This window comes from Dasypus novemcinctus, chromosome 3 (genome assembly GCF_030445035.2).
Source record: "Dasypus novemcinctus isolate mDasNov1 chromosome 3, mDasNov1.1.hap2, whole genome shotgun sequence".
Classification (NCBI taxonomy): domain Eukaryota; kingdom Metazoa; phylum Chordata; class Mammalia; order Cingulata; family Dasypodidae; genus Dasypus; species Dasypus novemcinctus.
Genome location: NC_080675.1, coordinates 61,747,709 through 61,769,892, shown reverse-complemented (window position 1 = coordinate 61,769,892; position 22,184 = coordinate 61,747,709). Strand labels below are relative to the sequence as shown.

The 22,184-nt window shown below is 42.8% G+C and overlaps 1 protein-coding gene across 2 annotated transcripts in view; it reads right to left on the bottom strand.

Moving 5' to 3' along the window:
- Positions 1-22,184, bottom strand: part of CDKL1 (cyclin dependent kinase like 1) — a 93,679-nt gene that overhangs the window by 16,666 nt on the left and 54,829 nt on the right. For both annotated transcript variants that reach the window (XM_071213937.1, XM_058293448.2), the window contains 4 exons: positions 13,631-13,703; positions 11,174-11,264; positions 10,406-10,606; positions 7,820-7,902 (listed from right to left, as the gene is read on the bottom strand). In XM_071213937.1, coding sequence (XP_071070038.1) covers positions 7,820-7,902; positions 10,406-10,606; positions 11,174-11,264; positions 13,631-13,703 — 448 coding nt within the window. The remainder of the gene's footprint in view (positions 1-7,819; positions 7,903-10,405; positions 10,607-11,173; positions 11,265-13,630; positions 13,704-22,184) is intronic.

Below are 22,184 nucleotides of genomic sequence, written 5' to 3'. Positions count from 1 at the left end.
TGAAATAATGCCCAAAAGTATAGAAAATCATCATTTTTGCAACCTCTATGATACAATGGGATCAGCAATCATTAGTGACTGATGAAGATGATCAAAAGTTAAGATTAAGACAAATCAACCAGATGCAAGTGGACCTTGTTTGGATCCCGATTTAAACAAGCAACTGCAAAAAGGCCTTTTAAAAATCAATCAGGAAAAACTGAACATGAACTGAGTATTAGGATATAATAAAGAATAACAGATTTGGTACTGTTTGATAGAGATAATGTGGTGATGATTAAAAAAAAAAAAGACTTATCTGTTTAAAACAAGACAAGACAAAAAAGAAAACACCTGCTATTTTTCACTGGATACTGCAACTGGTGCCTGTTGGCTGCTGTTTCGTGTACATATGTCACCTCTTCACAAAACCAAGATAAAGGTGAAAAATAAAAGAACTAAAATTTGACCTTTTTCTTCATTTTGCTTGTGGGACAAAAGTGAAAGGAAATAACTTTTTTTTTTAAAAAAAGTGGTAACGATTAGTATTTTGGGAATTTTTACTTTACATAGTGAATTTGATGAATTTTAGAGTTTTCATTGATTATAAACACATTTTTGACCATTTGCCATGAAGCAGTGAGGCAATCTTTTTGAACTCAAGCCACTGGAAATATTTCTTCAATATGCACTTTACCTACCTTATTTTTTTCTGAGTTTTCTGCCACTGTCTTTAGATGAGCCGAAAGAAACTTAAGTGTTTCATAATGATGTTCAGGCAAATCATGAATCTGAAACATATTATTTTCATGACAGATTTAAAATATTGAAATGCTGGACTTCAATTGGACCTCCGGAAACATAAAATAATACCTACTAGTCTTTTTAATGTTTTCAGGCGCTGGGTTTTGCCCAAACGAATCACTGATAAGAGTAAAAGGTAAGCGCCTCAGACTGGAGTTCCCTAAACTCAATAGGGGAAGGAGGTGGAAGGGAAGGGAAAGTCCTATAACAGGTTTGTATCAGCCCTGGAGAGTAGACTTTTTTCCCCCTTCCCCATAGCTTAAATCTTTCTCTTGCTCTTTCTGTGTGTTGACTCTGAGCAGGGCTTGCACTGACACAGTATTGCTGACACTGGACTCTGCTGTCTCAGCAACAACGCCTGGGGATGAGGCTGGCTGGTTGACTGATACGCCGGAGCCCATCCTGCCTGCTTAGCCAGTTTCCCAGCCCCAGGAGCCAGCTGGCTTCCCACCATCAGGGTTATTGGCTAGGAGACACTTGGGCACAGATGTTCAACCAGCACAGCCCCCACGTCGCTTCTTCCTGTGTTTCTGTCAACAGGAAATCTGCAGGACAACCTCTGGGAAACCATGGGAAGGTTTTTACATTATGAACCCCTGGCTGTTTCTGGGGTTTCACCAGCAGACTAGTGAACAGGAAATTGCTAAGGGACGTTTAGAGCGGAACTGAGAATGTCCAGGTCGCGAGGGAGCCAGATGGGTCACCTTCCATACGCCAGGTGTCGTTCCTGCCTCTCCATTGCAGCATAACAGCCTGACCCACTTTTCCTATTGCGAGTGCTGCAGGGAGGGGGAGGCAGTGGGGAAGTGGAAGCCTTCCCTGTGGGATGAGCCAAGAGGGAAAGGGAACGGCCAGAGCACAAGCGGTAGGGACAGACAGAACCTCCATCTGGAAATAGCAGCTGGAGAGTTAGTTTCAGTTTGAAATTACATTCCTCAGACAGTAGAAACTGAGACTTTTACAAACTTCAATTTGTTCTAAAATGTTTTTGATTATAATACGTGCTTATTAGAAGACCTTCAGAAAATACAGAAAATCACAAAGAAAAAAAAATCTCCCCACAATTCTACCTCAGAGGGACAGGCACATTTCTTTGACAAATGTAAAACGCTTTGCATGGTTTCCCAAAGGTCATCATAATTTATTATGTATTTATATATGTAAATATATATTTATGCATGTATTAAATATTTACTAAAATGTCATAATAGATATACTGTTTAATAACTTTTTTTTCATTTAATGGTATGTTATGGACATTTTTTAGGTCAATACATATATATCTAGTTTTTTTTTTTTTTTTGAGGAGGTACCGGGGATTGAACCCAGGACCAGAACATGGGAAGCAGGTGCTCAACCACTGAGCTACACCTGCTCCCCTCTCATTATTTTTTCTTTTTTCTTTTTATTTATTGAAGTATATCACTCTTACATACACATACATAAACAATAAGTATATAGTAATAGTTGTGAACTTACAAAACAAACAATATATAACATCATACAGGACTCTCATACCTCACTCTACCGCCAATACCTTGCATTGTTGGTAAACATTTTTAGCTCATGATTAAAGAGCATTGTCAAAATATTCCCCCAACCCACCCTATTATTATCATCTTTATATTATTTATATATAAACATACATAAACAATAAGTGTATAGTAAAAGTTGTGAACTTACAAAGCAAACATGCATTAACATACAGGGGTCCATACCATCAACCGTCCACCAACACCTTGCATTGTCATGACACATTTGTTACAAATTATTAAAGAATATTGTCAAAAATCTTACTGACTAAATATAGTCCTTATCTTATTGGTGTATTTTCCCCCCAACCCACCCTATTATTATTTTTTACATAATCTTTTATGACCAAAGTTATAAACTTATAAAATAATCATGCACCATGTACATAATTCCCAAATAACACCCCTCTATCAACACACCACACTATGGTGAAAAATTTTTACAAATAATATAATATCATCTGATTGTTACCACATCCATAGAGTACATTTGGCGCACATTTTTCATACTGCCCCACTACCACACAGTATATCTTTGGCATAGATGCAAGAATATTATATTATTACTGCTAACCACAGTCCATGGGTCACTCCAGTTGTGTCTTTCCCATGCTTCTCCATATTCCTGCCACCCTACAATAGTGATGTAAATTTGCTCTAGCTAACAAAGGACACTCTTGCATCTGTACCATCAACCACAATTCTCATCCACCTCTTGGTTTACTGTGCTGTTCGATTCTTAGATTATTCTCTAGCATTCTGTCAGTTGACATTTACATACCTAGACTACCATTTTTAACCACTATGTTACTATGTATCACTAGCTGTTACTATGTATTACCATCCACTCTATACATTTCCACACTTTTACAGTAAAGCTAATTAAAACTTCTACATACATTAAACATCAGTAGTCCATCCCAGTCCTCTTCTTATCTCCTTTAAGAATCCACCACCTACCACCAGGTCTTGAAGATATTTTCGTACAATTTCTTCTAGAAACTTTATGGTTCTTGCTTTTATTTTTAGGTTTTTGATCCATTTTGAGTTAATTTTTGGATAAGGTGTGAGATAGGGGTCCTCTTTTCCTTCTTTTGAATATGGATATCCAGTTTTTTCAGCACCATTTGTTGAATGGACTGTTCTGCCCCAGCAGTATGGGTTTGACAGGCAGTCAAAAATCATTTGACCAGGGAAGCAGATTTGGCTCACCTGATAGAGCGTCCGCCTACCATATGGAGATCCTGGGTTCAAGCCCAGGGCCTCCTGACCCATGTGGTGAGCTGGCCCGCATGCAGTGCTGGTGCGCACAAGGAGTGCCATGCCACACAGAGGTGTTCCCCATGTAGGGGAGACCCACATGCAAGGAGTGTGCCCCACATGGAGAGCCGCCCTGTGTGAAAAAAGTGAAGCCTGCCTAGGAGTGGTGCCACACTCATGGAGAGCTGATGCAGCAAGATGACGCAACAAAAAAAAAAGAGACAGATTCCTGGTGCCGCTGATAAGAATACAAGCAGACATAGAAGAACACGGAGTGGGCAGGTAGGCGGGGGGGGAGGAAAGGGAGAGAAATAAAAAATAAATCTTAAAAAAAAAAAATCACCATACATATCAGGGTCTGTTTCTGAACCATCAGTTTGGTTCCATTGGTCTATGTGTCTGTCTTTATGCCAGTACCATGCTGTTTTTCACCATAGCTATGTCATATAATTTAAAGTCTAGAGACGAGAGTCTGCTTTTCCTTTTTAACATGTTTCTTGCTATTCAGGACCCCTTACCCTTCCCAAATAAATAACGATAATCATGTTTTCAATTTTTAAAAAAATGGTAGTGAATTTTTATCTAGATTGCTTTGAATCTGTGTATCAATTTGAGTAGAATCGACATCTTAATGACATTTAGTCTTCCAATTCATGAGCATGGAATGTTCTTTCAGCTATTTAGGGCTTTTTTTATTTCCTTTAACATTGAGGTTGCAGTTTTCTGAATACAAGTGCTTTACATTGTTGGCTAAGTATATTACTGACTATTTGAGTTTTATCTGTCATATTTTATTTTCACCACTCTTTCGACACTTTTAGTTACTTTTATTTATATGATCTTCATTTCTAGACTCTTTTCTAGGCCTCTCTCTCCTGTCTTTTCTTTTCAGGCTCTAGCACACCCTTTAGAATTTCCTGAAATTCAGGTCTCTTGCTTAGAAATTCTCTCAGTTTCTGTTTATCTGTGAATATTCTAAACTCGCCCTCATCTTTGAAAGACAATCTTGCCAGATATGATTCTTGGCTGGAAGTTTTTCTCTTTTAGTATCTTAAATATATCATACCACTGCCTTCTTGCATTTCTGGTGAGAAATCAGCACTTAATCTTATTTGGTATCCCTTATATGTTATGTATTGGTTTTCTCTTGCTGTTTTCAGAATTCTCTCTTTGTCTTTGGCATTTGACATTCTTCAGATGGGAGTATGTTGTACTCTTGGAGATAGATATCTATATCCTTCAATAGGGTTGGGAAATTTCCTACCATTATTTCTTCAGATATTCCTTCTGCCCTTTTTCCCTTCTCTTCTCCTTCTGGGACACCCATGACACGTATGTTTGCAGGCCTTTTGCTGTCATTTTTTTCCCTGAGACTTTGTTCAATTTTTTCCATTCTTTTCTTCATCTGTTCTTTTGTATGTTACTTTCAGAGGCCATTTCTTCAGGCTTACCAATTCTTTCTTCTGCCTCCCCAAATCTGCTATTATATGATTCCCATGTTTTTTTATTGCAACTTTCATTCCCATAAGATCTGCTATTTTTCTATGTATGCTTTCACATTCTTCTTTGTGCCCATCCAGTGTCTCTTAATATCCTTAACCTCTTTTGCCATCTCATTGAATTTATTAAGGAGATTTGTTTGAGCATCTATAATGAGTTGTCTCAACTCCTTTATGTCATCTAGAGGCTTATCTTGTTTCTTTAACTGGGCCTTATCTTCCTGTGTCTTGATGTGGATTGTAATTTTTTTGTTGGTGTCTTGGCATCTGGTTTACTAGAGTATTTATTCTGGATGCAGCTTTTCTCTTTAGTTTAGGGCTTCCTTCCCTTTCCCTCTTGCTGGTTGTGCAGTAGGAGCGAAGGATGTAGTTGGTGCTATAAGCTGTGGAGGTTCAAGCTGCTCTCATTGCCCCAGGGACTGATGAAGCTTCTCCCAACTTTCTCATTTGCCAGGGGTAGGGACAGAATCAGAGCTCTGTGGGATAATCCAAGTCGTGCAGGCCAAGACTATAGTTGCCCAGAGAGACTGATGAAACTTCATGCCCTTTTCTGCCCTGCCTGGGTGGGTTGGAGCTGCACTGTGGGCAGCAATGTATAGTGTGGGTCCAAGATGACCTCATTTGCCCTTGTAGACTTCAATTATTCAGTCTATGCCATCCAGTGGTACCTGCAGTTACCTGGATTACCTGGGTAGGTTGGTGCAGGGTCTGCCACCCTCCTCCTCCCAGCCAGAGAGGGGGCTGAGGCCTAGGCTAGGGTTGCAGGGTGGTCTGGGAGAAAGAAACCAGTTCCTACCATCACTGTGATTTTCTATCAGTCCAGCTTCCTGTCATGTTGGGGGTGGAGTCAAAATGGCAGCCACTGGCCTCTTTCTGACTTGGACAGGTTTAAACTTTAGCTGTTCTAATGGTTATACTTTAGCCAGCTGAATCAGTAGCTGAAATCGGTGGCCAACCGTCTCTTCCTCCCGTTTTTGGGAAATGGAGCTTCAAATTCTAGCCACAGAATTGCTCCTGGGGCGGCTTGCACTGCCAATGTAGGATAATCACCGGCCTCCACAGCTTGGCCAGTAATCTCCTGGAGAGGCTCAGGTCCCCCAGCTTCCTCCCTGCCGGAGGTGGCACTGGGCCTAGGCAAGAGCTGCACTCTGATCTGGATGGAAAGAAGCCGGTCCCCTCCAGTGCTGTGATTTTCAATCCACCCGCTTTCCTTCGTGCCAGGCATGGAGTTAAGATGGCAGCTACTGGCCTCTTTCTGACTTGGACAAGTTCAAACATCAGCGTTCTCAGGATTATACTTTAACCCGCTGAATTTACTTATCAGTAGCTGAAGTTGGTGCCTAACTGTCTCTTCCTCACCCATTTTGGGGAAGTGGAGCTTTCAATTCCAGCTGTGGAATAGCTCCCGAGGCAGCTTGTGCCTCCAGTGGAGGATGGGCGCTGGCCTCTGTGATGTGGAGTTCTCTACTTACAAATCTTCTCTGCAGATAGTTAGTCTCCTCCTTCCATTCCTTCAAGGATGTTGCAGGATGCTCTTCTGGTCCCCTGGAGCCTCCAAAGAGGTGCTTCAGCTAGCTCCAGGGAGCTCTGGGTGATTACTAACTGCCCTGTAGCAGGAGCTGACTCTAGGAACTCCCTACTCCACCACCATCTTGCTTGTTGCCTCCTCTCATTTTTCTTTTTAAGGTTTATTTTATTATTTACTCCCCCACCTCTGTTGTCTGCTCTCTGTGCCCATTTGCTGTGTGTTCTTCTGTGCTGTCTTGCATTTTCAATGACACCAGGAATCTGTGTCTCTTTTCATTGTATCATCTTGCTGCGTCAGCTCTCCATGTATGTAGTGCCACTCCTGGGCTAACTGTGCTCTTTTTCACATGGGGCGGCTAACTGTGGGGTGCACACCTTTTGCGTGGGGCTCCCCTACAAGGGGTACTCCCCTACATGGCAGAGTACTCCTTGTGTGTGGCAGTGCCACTCATGGGCCATCTCACCACAAGGGCCAGGAGGCCCTGGGTTTGAACCCTGGACCTCCATATGGTAGGCGGATGCTCTATCTGTTGAGCCATGTCTGCTTCCGTCATTATTTTTTAATGCTTATGTAGTCTTTCTACTATAAGGATGTACGACAACGTATAATAATTAATCCCCTACTGGTGGAATACTCAAGGAAATTCTATCTATTAAATATTGCTACATCTTTATGCCCTTGTCTAATGATTTCATTGTGATAAATTGTTAGAAATGAGTTAAGGGCATCGGCATTTTTTCATTTTTCATTTTCCATACATTGTTCACAGAGAACAGGCACCAGTATAAGGCTGACCAAGCCAACTCATCAGGTTTTGACCCATGGTTTGGGCAGTGAAAGCACTTTAGAGCAGAGGATTTAGGCATTGGTGGGCAAGAAGAGTTAACTTTTCCTTCATGGGTCACTGTCTAAAGGTTGATTTACTCTGAGCTACCTCAGTTCAATTGCTGCAAATGATGAAGGGCAGGTGTAGGCTTTCCTGTCCATGGTGCTGGCTGAACCTTAGCAGCAGCATCTCAATTAGCACTGACGGCCAGGGGCTTGCTAGTCAACTTGCCCAGAATTTCTTTTTCATCCTTAGACTGACCTTCTAGCACAGGGTGGCCATGGGGCTTAGGCAGGTGAGCAACCACCAAACCCCAGGTGCCTGGCCTGGCCAGTCCTGCCACCCAGCATGTAAGCAGAACCTTCACCACTTAAGCACTCTGGTCACTCACCATATCTTCGGGGTCTGGAATTTTCACACCACTGAAGTACTGATTCGTGCTAAATACCTGCTGGTGCCTAGGAATGAGATCTCCTTTGCACAAGAATAAAGAAGGAAATAAAATGAGGTTAGTTAGCAGACACTGACATGGTTCCAGATGCTGTGTCTGTTCGTGCACACACCTATGGCTGCAGTTCTCTCATCTGCTCAGAGGGAAAGGCATCCCAGAAGCCATCAAGCCTTGAGGAGCCCTACAGTGAACAAAGCTCGGCACACTGGAGGCGTGCAACAGAAACCGAAGGGAACGAGGTTGTCGCCCTTCTAGGGCTTAAAATTTATTTGAGGAATCTAAGCCAAAAAACTCAGAAATACAAAAATAACAGCCGATCTTTTCAGAGCAAAAGTACAATGATTATGGGGAAGCGGACTTGGCTCAGTGGATAGGGTGTCCGTCTACCACATGGGAGGTCCGCAGTTCAAACCCCGGGCCTCCTTGACCTGTGTGGAGCAGGCCCATGTGCAGTACTGATGTGCGCAAGGAGTGCCCTGCCATGCAGGGGTGTCCCCTGCGTAGGGGAGCCCCACGCCCAAGGAGTGCGCCCCATAAGGAGAGCCGCCCAGTGCAAAAGAAAGCGCAGCCTGCCCAAGAATGGCACCGCACACATGGAGAGCTGACACAGCAAGATGACACAACAACAACAACAAAAAAGAAACACAGATTCCCATGCTGCTGACAACAACAGAAGTGAACAAAAAGAAGAACACACAGCAAATGGACACAGAGAAGAGACAACTGGGGTGGGCGGGGGGGGAGAGAAATAAATAAAATAAAAAAATCTTTTAAAAAAGTACAATGATTATGAATGAAAATAGTGTTAACTGAATCTTGATGGGACAAGATAAGTAGAGTGTATTGGCTTAGCACTTAGAATTGTGCGACACAGAGTAGGCACTGGAAGGAAGAAAGGGAGGGAGGGAGGGGGAAGGATGGAAGGAAGGAAAAAAGAAAGGAGGGAAGGAAGGAAGGAGGAAAGGAGGGAGGGGGAGGAGAGAACAAGTGAGCAAATCATGGAAGGTTTTCAAGCTAGAAGGAATACATTTTCAAATTGGAACCATCTTTTCTTGTTTGCCTCCTAGTGGTCACTTGGAAATTCCATTTCACCTGCTGTTTAGAAGCACTTAGGATATGAAGTCATACAACAAAAGGAGAAGCATTTCCATTCTGGGGAATGTACAGAGGATGTGAACCTCATCCTGCCTACGTTTCAACCAAATCAGCTAAAATGGCCCCTGTGTAAAATCCTAGGGACGTGGCACTTGAAGAGGCATTTTGCAGAGAACATAAGAAGATGCTCGAAGGGCTCCCATGGGGCGGGCCAGGCCCGCTTCCCAGAGCACAGTGGTAAACAAGAACCTCCCGGCCAGGGCCTCTGCACATTCTGCCATTGGACCGAGCTGGAGTTCCTACTCCAGGGTATCGAGTTATCTAATTTTACCAGTTTGTTTGGGAACTTTATCTCTCAAATCCAAAAGCTGCTGTGCCACACCCCATTTTGGATAAGCAACCAAAAAATACTGTGAATGCCTTGCCCTAGTTCTCAGTGACCTCATCCTGAACACAGTTCCCTGGACCTGAACAGATCGCTGTTTGATCAGATCCCTGGAGGGGGAAACACGGGGGTAGGGGACAGACCCTGAAATCGCTGGTGGAAACACTAAAGGGAGACTGAGTGCCCCTGGAAGGGCTACACAGTCCTTTATACTTCCCTGAACAAAACCAAACTATCAGCAAATAGTTACTGTCTACTCTGTGCAAACCTCAGTGGAGGATAAACTGAAATCTAAGACATGATATCATAGTGTCTCTGGAAGCTAAGAATACAAGCCAAGGCACAGTGATAGCAGGTGCTACAAGAGTTTAGAGGAGGAAGAGTTTGCTTTAAATGGGGGGGTGAGGAGAAGGGTAGTGTCTAAACTCTCTGACTTTTGAAGAAGGCAATCACTACTCGTGGAAACTTTTCATCTGTCTCTCTTCCCCTTTCCCCCCTCCCATCAGGTAAGGTAAGAGAAAAAGGACAAGGCATTGGGGTGGGAAAGCAAGGCAAAAAGAGTGACATTTTAGAAGAAACCAGCCATTCTTCCCGACACTTCAAGGGTTGAGAATTCTCCTCTATAGTCTATAATCCAGCTCATCCTAGCAGGCTGGAGTCAAAAACATACAAGGAATGAATCACCACATCATAAGAAATGAAGTAGAACATGAAATCATTCTGTAAACAGTTCAGGCCTTAGAGAAATATAAGTTTTTATTACTGCTATTATTATTCAGAGTATAACCTGATCCAAATTATGCTGAAGAGAGAATCCTATGTCTTTTGAGCACTTAGTAAGTACTCAACAATTGTTAGTTATTTTTATTAAAGCAAATGTGGACGCCTTTATTGGAGCTGTTTTAATGAGTCTTCCAGAGTTTCTGGTAAAGACCTTCCTAATTGTGAAAGGGTGTGAGATGAAACTAGGAACTTGGGCTCTGTTCTGCGCTGTCTTGGATAAAAACATTCAGTTCCCCCATAAGCAGGACAAGAACATGACTTACCCAAGGTTTTCCTAATCAGATAGAGCTGATCCACGTCAGATTTTCCTGGCCACAGGGGCAAGCCTGACAGCAGCTCAGCAAAGACACAGCCGATTGCCCAAACATCCACTGGGGGGCCATACTGAGTGTCCCCCACTAACAGTTCGGGGGAGCGGTACCACCTGGTAGCCACATAATCCGTGTAGTAGTCACTCGGTCCAGCTGGCCAAGGATGGAGCATGGAAAACAGAAAGAGCAGGGAAGTCTAGAATCAAAACTGGGAGCGGAATTCCTAAGAAGTCAAGATTGTGCCCAATCTTATGAGTTTTCCACATCAATGGCTCTCAATGCTAGTTGCACAATGAAATTACTTGGAATATAGTATTTTTAAAGATACTGATGCTTGGGCCAATTTCCATCCAATTAAACCAGAATTCCTGGGGGAGGGCCTGAAGGGAATAGTTTTAAAAGTTCTCCAGATAATTTTTATCTGCAGCCAAGGTTGAGAACCACTCTTCTGAATTTCTGAAAAGTACTATTTCAACAAAAAAATGGTAAAACAAAACAAAACAAGAACGGTAACATAACTTGTTAATATCAACTTTACTGTGGTATAATTTATATAAAGCATATATTTTTAAATCCTTGTTTGTGACGACACGTTTTCAGTAATTATAGAATTATAATTCATAGTAAGATTATGCCTTACATATATAAGGATTACCTTTCTGTAGTATTTTGCTCCTTTCCATCTTTTACACTTAGCTTAAAGACAATTTCGATACTCACTCAAAAGCCGAGCAAATCCAAAGTCACAGAGTTTAATCACTGAATGTTTTGTGATAAGGATATTTTCTGGCTTCACATCTCTATGTATGCACTAGTCACAAAAAATAAAACAAAAACAGATCAGTAAGGAGCATCTATAATATGTAAGATAAATAAAACATAGGAATACTTAGCAAATATTTGAAAACCTGTTTTGACTCTTTCTTGGCCTTTTGGATAAGTAAAGTAGCAACCTAAAATAAATCTAGTATCAGACTTCTCACGGCCTGAATCACCCCCAAATTCTGACCAAAAGGACCAGGAAGTTGAAAGGAGAAGGTGAAGTAGGGTTGCCAGATTTATCAGATACCAATATAGGATGTCCTCTTAAATCTGAATTTCGGATAAACAACAAATAACTTTTAGTGTTAGTATGTCCCATGCAGAATTTGGGACATACTTATTAGGGACATTCTTATACTTTTAAAAAATTATTCATTGTGTATCTGAAATTAAAATTTAACTGGGAGTCCTGTATTTAATCTGGCTGCCCTAGGCCAAAGGGAAAACTGCTAAAAGGCTGTGGGTGAAACCTGCAACACTGTTACAGGAGCTGCAAGGTGGTGCCTAAGCAGAATTCACTACCTGGTGGTTTGAGAAGAGAACACAGTGCCTGGTAAACAGGACAAGCCCTGGGCCTGCTGAGATAAACTGGGGAAGAGAAGGGCGGGAACCACCCGCGGGGCCAGGAGATCTCCCTTCCAGCTCTGACGTTCGCCCTGATGAGATAAACAGAAGTGCCCCCTCCCCCAACCCCTCTCCGGGGAGAGTCACTAGGTGTCAGCTCAGTCCCACAGTCAAGGGCTCAGCGCTACATCCGCCCCACGGGATGTGGCCGCTGTACAGTCATTTAGACTCAAATCACTCGTGGTTTCCAGACCACAGCGGCCGTTCTTTAGCAGGGTGATGTTGCAGGGAACGCTTAAGAATCGTCACGTGATCTTTTTTAAAAAAATTAAATGGCAAAGAAGAAATCAATAATTTTATTAACAAATACATAAAAAACAACAGTTGGGTCCAAATAGCGGGTTCCTAATCATCTTCCCCTCTCCCAAGGGGTTTCCTTTCTGGAGGAGAATGTTGGATATGCCTGAAGCCTGAGAGACCCTCTGGCCCACAGCCTGCAACCCCGCGCTTATTCTTGCCTTTGTGGAATTTGGGGCGGGCACGTGGGGCTCTTCTTGAGTCTGGCCTTGTGCTCACGCAAAGGGTCGGGGTCAGCACCAATGTTTCCTCACAGGTATTTATTATTCTGGCAGATCTTCTGGGAGGCAACTTCTTAATTATTTTATCATAATCTATTTTAGCCATTAATGGCTCTGAGATCTCTACTCAATTACCACTGGGTTCACACATTGCTATAAATGAGAACACCTGTGAATATCGGATGCCATTATGGTCAGAAGTACTTGTAAGCAAGAATGTGCCCCCATCCTGTGCCAGGAATTCTTTACAAGTTTCTGTACCCTTCCCCATCAGACAAGCACAGGATGCCAACCAGAGCTGGGCTCTCCAGGAAACTGGACTATGCATTTTTACTTTGGTTGTTAGTGTTTCCCTGGCACCTCCATCCTAAAACCTGTTCTCAGGAAACTGCTAACCCTTATTCACAGTAATTAGCAATATAACGTGTTGCCTCCTTGGTGTACATGCTTTTTGACAAGTATTTGAAGCCTCAGTGAAGGTGCAGTGGGAAGAAGTGCAGGCTACTCTCATATATTCTCCTTCTGGAAATGCAGCCTCAGGAGAAATCACTGGGAATAGCACTAGGAAGGGTATTCAGCCCTACTGGCTAACCGGCCCCTGGCGCTTGGTGGGATAACATATTGCAGTCAAATTGCCTTCCTGGCAAAAATGAAGCGCTAACTTTGGAACCCACTTTCTATGTGCAAGGAGAGGGTCATGTTAGGATTTGAGGGAGCAGCAGGCTTCCCAGCATCTGTGAAATCATGCCACCTGGACAGCAGGGCACTGTGCCTCCTCTGGCCAGGATGGTTGTGGCTGGAGGTTTCAGAGGATTCCACTGAGCTCTTCAGTCTAGACTTGGTGCTCATATGCCAGCACTAGTGCACCATACTTGGGACTCCTCTAACTGCAACCATACTTGGGACTCCTCTTACTGTAACTAAACAGGCATGAGTTACCTGGGCCTTTTTGGAGGTACCAGGCCAATACAGACTCCAGGTGAATGGGATTGTATTTTAAATATACTACTAGTTTCACAAAACCATAGAAATGTATTTTTCATATAACCTGAGGTAGCTGGGTTGGCCTTTTTAGACTCTACCTACCCCAATCAGGCTTCTGAAGATTTGGATAAAAATTATATCACAGAAGCATAATATAAACATTGTGTAAATACTACACCTCAGTTTAAGAACAGCCTTCTGATTTTCCAAGGGAGATCATAATACTTACATTGTGTTTATGGCAAAAATTTACAGCTTGCAGTGTCTGCCAAGTTATGCTCTTCACGAGATGTTCTGGTACCCTATTAAAAATAAAAAAGCAGCACAAACACAAACTTTAGTGTAGCCATGGAGTTCAGGTTCAGAGAGGAAAAGGAGGAAACCAAGACAGGCTTAAGTCATGAAAAATCCTAGGGGACACATAAAGCCAAGTAACTCACTGGCAGTCATTACATGGGTACAAAGTGCAAAGAACCCGAAATTAGCACACAGCTGAATTCTAGGGTCCGCAAGTTAATAAAATGTTAATACATACTTCCATAAGGAGGGATTATGAAAATCCATAGGAATTTAACTGATTATTTATAACTACCTACCTCAAACATTTGCCTGGTAAAACAGCTCCATTTCTATAAGGAACTTTTGGGGATGTAAAGTTAGTATACAGCATAATAGAGATACATTTTTCCAAGTTACCCCAAACTGACAGCCTTGAAGCAGGACTTATCTTCTATGTGAGGGCACAATAGCCATACATCGTCTCTCCAAGACTGTTTAGCCAACATTTAAAAAAAAATAAAGTAATGAAGATTTTGCTGAAATAGGGAAATGGTTACATTGTATACCAAGTAATGAAAATTTATAACAATTAAATACCCAGACAGGCACCTTAGTCTTTCCCCACAATGCTCCTCTCTGGCAGCCAGCTGCTTCCTATGCACAGCTTTCTGCCCCTCACAGCACCTAAACTCCCTGCCACTCTCCACACTTCTTCCCTGGATCCAAGCTTAAATAACAAGGGCAACCAGTGGCCCCAGCAGGTCCTTTGTGCAAATTAGAAAAAGGTACCTCTGTGGGAAGGGTTGGGCAGCATTTAAAAAAGATTAGGTAATGAGTGAAGTGGATTACAGAGTGCATTTAGATGCTCCCACCACCACCACCCTGACTTACTGTCCTTGACCTTGTTATGGTCCTCAGGAAGAACTAACAAGTAAGCCAAGGAGGAAATTCTTGAATAGTGTTGTTAAGGTCACTGAAAAAATTCACTTCCAGCTGTTGGGAGAAGACATGAGGCCACTGTTGTCATAGACCAGACGTCCAGGAAATCCTTTGAAGCAGCCCCAAGGACACTTGAACAGGGAGGTGGGACAATGCGGAGGAAAATGAAGAGGTCGCCTCCAGGAAGAATAGCTGGGACATTTCTGGACCAGGGCTCTGTCACTGAGTTGGAAGTAGCTTCTCTCCAAATTCTCTTCCTTGCACTAGTGGAATTTACGCACAAATAGTGGGAAAACCGCCCTGTACAGAAAGAACAGGTCCGGAAAAATACAACTTTTAAAAAGAGGACATTTCAGGGAGAATGCTCTCTCTGAATTTCCACTTTTTGTCCAGGAGAAAAAAAATTTTTTGATTATTCAGTGAATAAAATATTAATACTAGGTTATCAGTGCCAGGTAACTTCAGTCCCCAAAAACATTCTTTACAAGAAATTATGGAAGAAGAGTTTAAAAATAAATGACATACTTGAAGGTGGTTAAAATGGGAAATGTTATGTTATATAAATGTTAGCATAATAAATGCCTTAAAAAACATTAATGGCATATTAGTAATGTTCCTCTAATGCTGAGCATATTATCATACAATTCTCAAATGAAAAAACTACACTAACTATCTCGTGTCTTGGGCTGTCTACTTGCTTCACTATTTATTTCATTACATTTTATACTATTACTTTATTTATTGCTCAGTTTCTTCATCTGGAAGGTGGGATCCTCAGACTCTATCTCTAAGATCTCTTTAGCTGCAGCGCTCTGAGGTAATAATAGGAGTAAATAATTATTCACTGTTAGAGAAGGCAGTTACAAATATGAAGGGGAGAAAAATAGAACATATCCTGTGGTGTTGGGTTATAAGAGGCTTGGAAAGTTCCCTAGCTCTGTCCACTGAGAGGACCCAGAAGCAGCAACACCTAATAGCAGTGAGCTCACCTACAGCTGCGATCTTAGTAGCTAAATAGCCTTCTCCACTAAAAAGAACCAGAGTTCTTTGGAGAAACAGTTGATTGCAGGGTTGAGGTAGGAAAAACCAAAATGAGCCTTGAACATATTGTTGTTTCAGAAAGAAAGGAAGTGCTTAAAAAGTGCCACAATTCAGGATGAAAGAGAAGATTCTACCATAATCCAAAAATAAAAAATGAAACAGGACTGTACTAAAGAGAAAGAATTAGAATGGTTTCAGAATTATTTATTTATTTATTTATTTATTTATTTATTCTAATTAAAATTATTTATTTTTACGAATTACATTCAAAAAATACGAGGTCCCAATCAACCCCACCGCCCCCACCCCCCACTCCCCCCACAGCAACACTCTCTCCCATCATCGTGAGACATCCATTGCACCCAGTAAGTACATCTCTGAACATCACTGCACCCCATAGTCAATGGTCCACATCATAGCCCACACTCTCCCCCGTTCCATCCAGTGGGCCCTGGGGGGGTCTACAATGTCCTGTAATTGTCCGTGAAGCACCACCCAGGACAACTCCACGTCCCGAAAACGCCTCCACATCTCATCTCTTCCCATTCCCCAAACCCAGCAGCCCCCATGGCTACCCTTCCCACACCCATTCCACATTTTCTCTGTGGACATTGGATTGGTTGTGTCCATTGCACATCTATGTCAAGTGGGGGCTTAGATTCCACATGGATACTGGATGCAGTCCTCCTGCTTTCAGCTGTAGGCACTCTAGGCTCCATGGTGTGGTGGTTGACCTTCAACTCCATGTTAGCTGAGTGGGGTCAGTCCAATAAATCAAAGTGTAGGAGCTGAAGTCTGTTGAGGCTCTGGATTCTTAATAGCACTTGAAGATGGAATGCACTAGAAGATCATTCAAGTCCCTTCAGTATTTTGAAGGAAAATTATTTTCAACAACAACAAAAAACCACACACACACACACACACAACTCCATGCCCAAACAAAACATTAATCAAGTATGAGGGTAAAATAAAGACTTGTTAAACATATGAGTTCTCAATATTTTTAGCTCTCACACACCCTTTCTCAGAAAGTCCCTGGAGGGTGCTTCAAAAGAAGTGAACTAAAGAAAGTGATGGCATGATATCGAGAAAACTGGAGACCCCGTCCAAGAGGGAAGCAATGGGAATCTCTAGGAAGATGGTGAAGGGAGTTTACAAGATGATAACTGCATTCCAGGCATAGAAAGCAGCCAGTCCAGATTGGAACGGTATGACTCAAGAGCCAGGCATGTGGAGGGTTGTCATCACCAGGCCCTCTCCTCATACCATCTTTAAAATGTGAAATTAGTTAATAAACAAACTTAAAAGCTCCGGGAGAGCCTGGGTGACTGGCCAAATCCCTCAGGCAAGAGCAAATATTCTAGGTCTGCTTAAAGCCATAGCCTACTCTGGAAAAGTTTAGGAACTCTCCGCACTTTAAATGGTTTCTTTCCATATTGGTGGCAAATGATAGTCAAGGCTGAGCTCGGGAGCAGGAAGGGAAGGCTTGGAACAGTGAGGAAGAGAAGAGATCTTCCTCACTTCTTTTTTTTTTTTTTAAAGATTTATTTTTATTTATTTAATTCCCCTCCCCTCCCCCGGTTGTCTGTTCTCTGTGTCTCTTTGCTGCGTCTTGTTTCTTTGTCCGCTTCTGTTGTCCGGCAGCAGCACGGGAAGTGTGGGCGGCGCCATTCCTGGGCAGGCTGCACTTTCTTTCGCGCTGGGCGGCTCTCCTTAGGGGCACACTCCTTGCGCATGGGACACCCCTGCGTGGCAGGGCACTCCTTGCACGCATCAGCACTGCGCATGGGCCAGCTCCACACGGGTCAAGGAGGCCCGGGTCTTGAACCGTGGACCTCCCATGTGGTAGACGGACGCCCTAACCACTGGGCCAAACTCCATTTCCCTTCCTCACTTCTTACTGCCTTTAAGAGCCCATTGGTGGGAAGTGGATTTGGCTCAATGGATAGAACATCCACCTACCACATGGGAGGTCCAGGGTTCAAACCCAGGGCCTCCTGACCTGTGTGTGATGAGCTGGGCCATGCGCAGTGCTGATGAGCACAAGGAGTGTTGTGCCATGCAGTGGTGTCCCCTGCATAGGGGAGCCCCACGCACAAGGAATGCGCCCTGTAAGGAGAGCTACCTGGTGCAAAAAAAGTGCAGCCTGCCCAGGAGTGGCACCACACACATGCTTACGCAGAAAGATGATGCAACAAAAAGAAACACAGATTCCGGGTGCCGCTGACAAGAATCCAAGTGGACAGAGAAGAACATATACAGTGAATGAACACAGAGAGCAGACAACTGGGGGTGGGGTGGACAGGGAAGGGGAGAGAAATAAAAAATAATTTTTTTAAAAAAAAGCAGCGAAATTTCTCTTAAAAAAAAAAAAAGAGCCCATTGGCATTCTAGCTCAAGACCAGCTCTCCCTTCACAGGAAACATAAATAAGCTCAACCTTAACCTGTGAGGAAAGAAGGGGTTTGGTTTGCTCTAGGGCCCAACCTTCCTCACTACCTTGAGATTAGGGGATTGAATTTTAGAAAAACCTCCCCAGTTCCTCTTCCCAGTAAATGGTGCTCAGAAGGTGCTGGACAGGATCGAGCCCAGCCTCTTGGGCTCTGAGCCAGCTGGGCGAAGTCAGGTGGGATCTCTACTCCTGAAAAATGTCAGCTTCCCAGGCCCTAGAAACAGGACACCCCTTTTACTTTGTATCCCAAACCAAGGTGGAAAGGGCTCAGGAAAGCTCATCTTCATTCTGTGGCTAGTCAAGTCATCTTTCTCAGGGCCTTCCTAAGATCAGTTGCCTCATGGAGAGCTACAGCTGTTCCCTCAGAGTCCACTGGGCTATCTCTCGACTCAGCTGAGGAAGTCCTTCTAGGGTAAACTAGAATTCATCTTCCACCAGTGCGAAAGGATGGGATGGGGTGCAGTCCCAAGTCCTCCACCAGTGCGACCTCACAGTATTCTTCTTGTCTGCTCTGGGAATTTTGTTCCACCCTCAGGAACTTAATGGGCCCCCAACTGCAGTGGGGATGGGGGTTTCCTGGATCCTTAGAAATGTCTGTGGTCTACATTTCTGCATGACTGTACCATTTTTAAAATCAATTTAAGGCGTGTAACACCAAAATAAGTAAGTAAACAGTAAAAAGAGAAAGCCGGGAGATCTAGGAAGCAATGAATCCAACCATTGGGAAATACAGAGGGAATACCAAGGATGACTGCTGGACACAGGTGAGAATACAACAAGCCAGGCAGAAGGAGAATGGGGGTCTAAAGGCAGAACATCAGCAAGAGAAAAACAGAACAAATAGATTACCTGCTGTGATTATGTGAGATGGTTAATTTCATTTGTCGGCTTGGCTAAGTTCCATTGTCCAGTTGTTTGGTCAAGAAAACACGGGCTTGGCGGCGGACTTGGCCCAGTGGTTAGGGCGTCCGTCTACGACATGGGAGGTCCGCGGTTCAAACCCCGGGCCTCCTTGACCTGTGTGGAGCTGGCCCACGCGCAGTGCTGATGAGTGCAAGGAGTGCCCTGACACGCAGGGGTGTCCCCTGCGTAGGGGAGCCCACACGCAAGGAGTGTGCCCCGTAAGGAGAGCCGCCCAGCACGAAAGAAAGTGCAGCCTGCCCAGGAATGGCGCCGCACACACGGAGCGCTGACACAGCAAGATGACGCAACAAAAGAAACACAGATTCCTGTGCCGCTGACAAGAGAAGCGGACAAAGAAGACACAGCAAATATACACAGAGAACAGACAACCGGGGTGGGGGGGAAGGGGAGAGAAATAAATAAATCTTAAAAAAAAAAAAAAAGAAAGAAAACAAGGGCTTTATATTGTTACTATGAGGGCATTTCATAGATGAATTTACATAATTAGTCAGTTGATTGCATCTACAATCAACAAAGGAAATTGCCTCAATAGTGAGAGGAGTGTCATTATCTAAACAGTAGGTCCTAAAGGGAGAAGTGAGGATTTCAGAAGTCAGAAAGAAAAATTTCTGCCTCTTCTTTAGCCAGCTCATTTCTCCTGGGGAATTCAAGTTCATTGTTATCAGACTTCCCAGCTTGCAGTCTACCCTACAGAGATTGGATGTCCTGGATTTCAGAATTATCTTTTAAAAAATTTCCAGCTTGCAACATGCCCTATGGAATTCAGACTTCCAATCCCATGGTTGCACAAGACAATTCCTATAATACATCTCTCACTCTGTGTGTATATATACACACACACACACACACACACACGTGTGTGTGTGCTCTGTATGTGTGTGTTTATGTGTGTGTGTGTGTATATATATATATATAGTCTGTATAAAAAAATATATATATATATATATATTTCCCTAGAGAATCCTGATACATTATCCTTGTGGAAAGTATATTGAGATGCTATAAAAAGAGTGGGAAAAATTAGCAATAAAAGAATATTAAGGGAAGCAGATTTGGCTCAACTGATAAGAGCGTCTGTCTACCACATGAGAGGTCCAGGGTTCAAATCCAAAGCCTCCTGACCCATGTGGTAAGCTGGCCCATGCGCAGTGCTGGTGCATGCAAGGAGGGCCCTGCCATGCAGGGTGTCCCCCGTGTAGGGGAGCCCCATGAGCAAGGACTACACCTTGCAAGGAGAGCTGCCCCGCACAAAAAAAGCACAGCCTGCTCAGGAGTGGCACTGCACACATGGAGAGCTGATGCAGCAAGATGATGCAACAAAAAAGAGATGCAGATTTCTGGTGCCACTGACAAGAATACAAGTGGACACAGAAGAACACACAGCAAATGGACACAGACAGCAGACAATGGAGGGGGGGGGAGGGGAGAGAAATAAATAAAAAAATAAATCTTAAAAAAATATATATTAAGCAAATTTTAAAAACAAAGCATGTATTAAGTTGAGGAAAAACAAAGTACAAAATGAAATGACCATAGTATAGTATAATGCTTGCCTATAAGTAATATTTATGTAGTCCGAATAGTAGGAACAGTGAATGTTGAATGAATAAAAATTTTAATATAACTATTTGGGGGGATGTGAAGGCAAGAAGAAGAGATAATGGTATAAGAGTACTAAATCCTCATCTATCATAGTAGAAAGTAAGTCTATAGATAATTCCCCAAAATATCAATAAATTAAGAAATAACAGTATACCATCTGTAGCAGTTTGATATGGTTCATGAATTCCAAAAATAGATGTTGGATTATGTTTGTAAACTGGTCTGTACCTGGGCATGATTAAATTATGATTAGGGCTTTGATTGGGCCATGTCAGTAGGATGTTGAGTCCCCGTCCCTTGGTGGGTGGGGACTCACAGATAAAAGATGGCAAAGGACAGAGTTGGAGTTTTTGATGCTGTAGTGTTGAGCTGGAGACCAGGTAAGTAAGCACACAGAGGAGCTAGGTCATGAGGAAAGAGAAAAGGCCCCAAGAGAGACAGAGACGGTCACCTGATAGTCCACAGCTGGCCTTGTGGAGAGATTCAAAGCCTAGAGAGCCTCACAGCCTAAACTCAACCTTATGGAGAAAACAGAGGAGCTGAGCCCAGAGAGAAATAAACCCTGGGAAGAAAGGAAACCAAGAAGCTTGAACCCTGGCAGATATCGGCAGACATCTTACTCCAACATGTGGCAAAAGGCTTTGGTGAGGGCAGTAACTTATGCTTTACGGCCTGGTAAATGTAAACTTCTACCCCAAATAAATACCCTTTATAAAAAGCAACTGATTTCTGGTATTTTGCATCAGCACCCCTTTGGCTGACTAATACACCATTCTTTGTTTGCCAGGAGGCTGGGGATTGAACCTGGGACCTCACATGTGGGAAGTCAGTGCTCAACCACTGAGCCACATCGGCTCCTTTGAGTTGGTTTTTCAGTTGCTTTTTCATTTGTTTGCTTGTTGTTTACTCTTTGTTTTTTCAGGAGGCACCAGGGACCAAACTCAGGACCTCCCATTTGGGAAGCAGTTACTAACCGCTTGAGTCACATACGCTCTCTCATCCTTTTTATATTACATTATATTGCTGGATTTGATTTGCTAATATTTTGCTAAGGATTTTTTGCACCTAAATTAATGCAGGATATTTGTTTGTCACTTTCTTTTCTTGGTTTGGATATGAGGGTTATAGTGGCCTCAAAAAAATGATTTAGGAAATGTTCCCTCCTCCTAGATTTTATGCAAGAGTTTGTGCAGGATTGGCATTATTTATTCTTTATATGCTAGATAGAATTCGCCCATCAAATATTTTAATATTAGAACTCAAGGTGGCAAACCATAGGGAATAAAAAACAACAACATATATCCACATTATTGGTGGAAAGGTAAATTGGTTCAGTTTGGCAAACCTGATGATCTGATCATCCCATTTTGAGAATTTCTCCTAAAGAAATAGTCCAAAAGAAAAAAAAATCTATTTGTAGGAAAAATTTTATAGCAGAATTATTTATAATCCAAATATTGAAAAAAAGCCTCAATATTTAACAACGGATATTAAATGTAATATTTTATATTTATTAATAATAGACCTAAAGCTTATATTGCAGCATA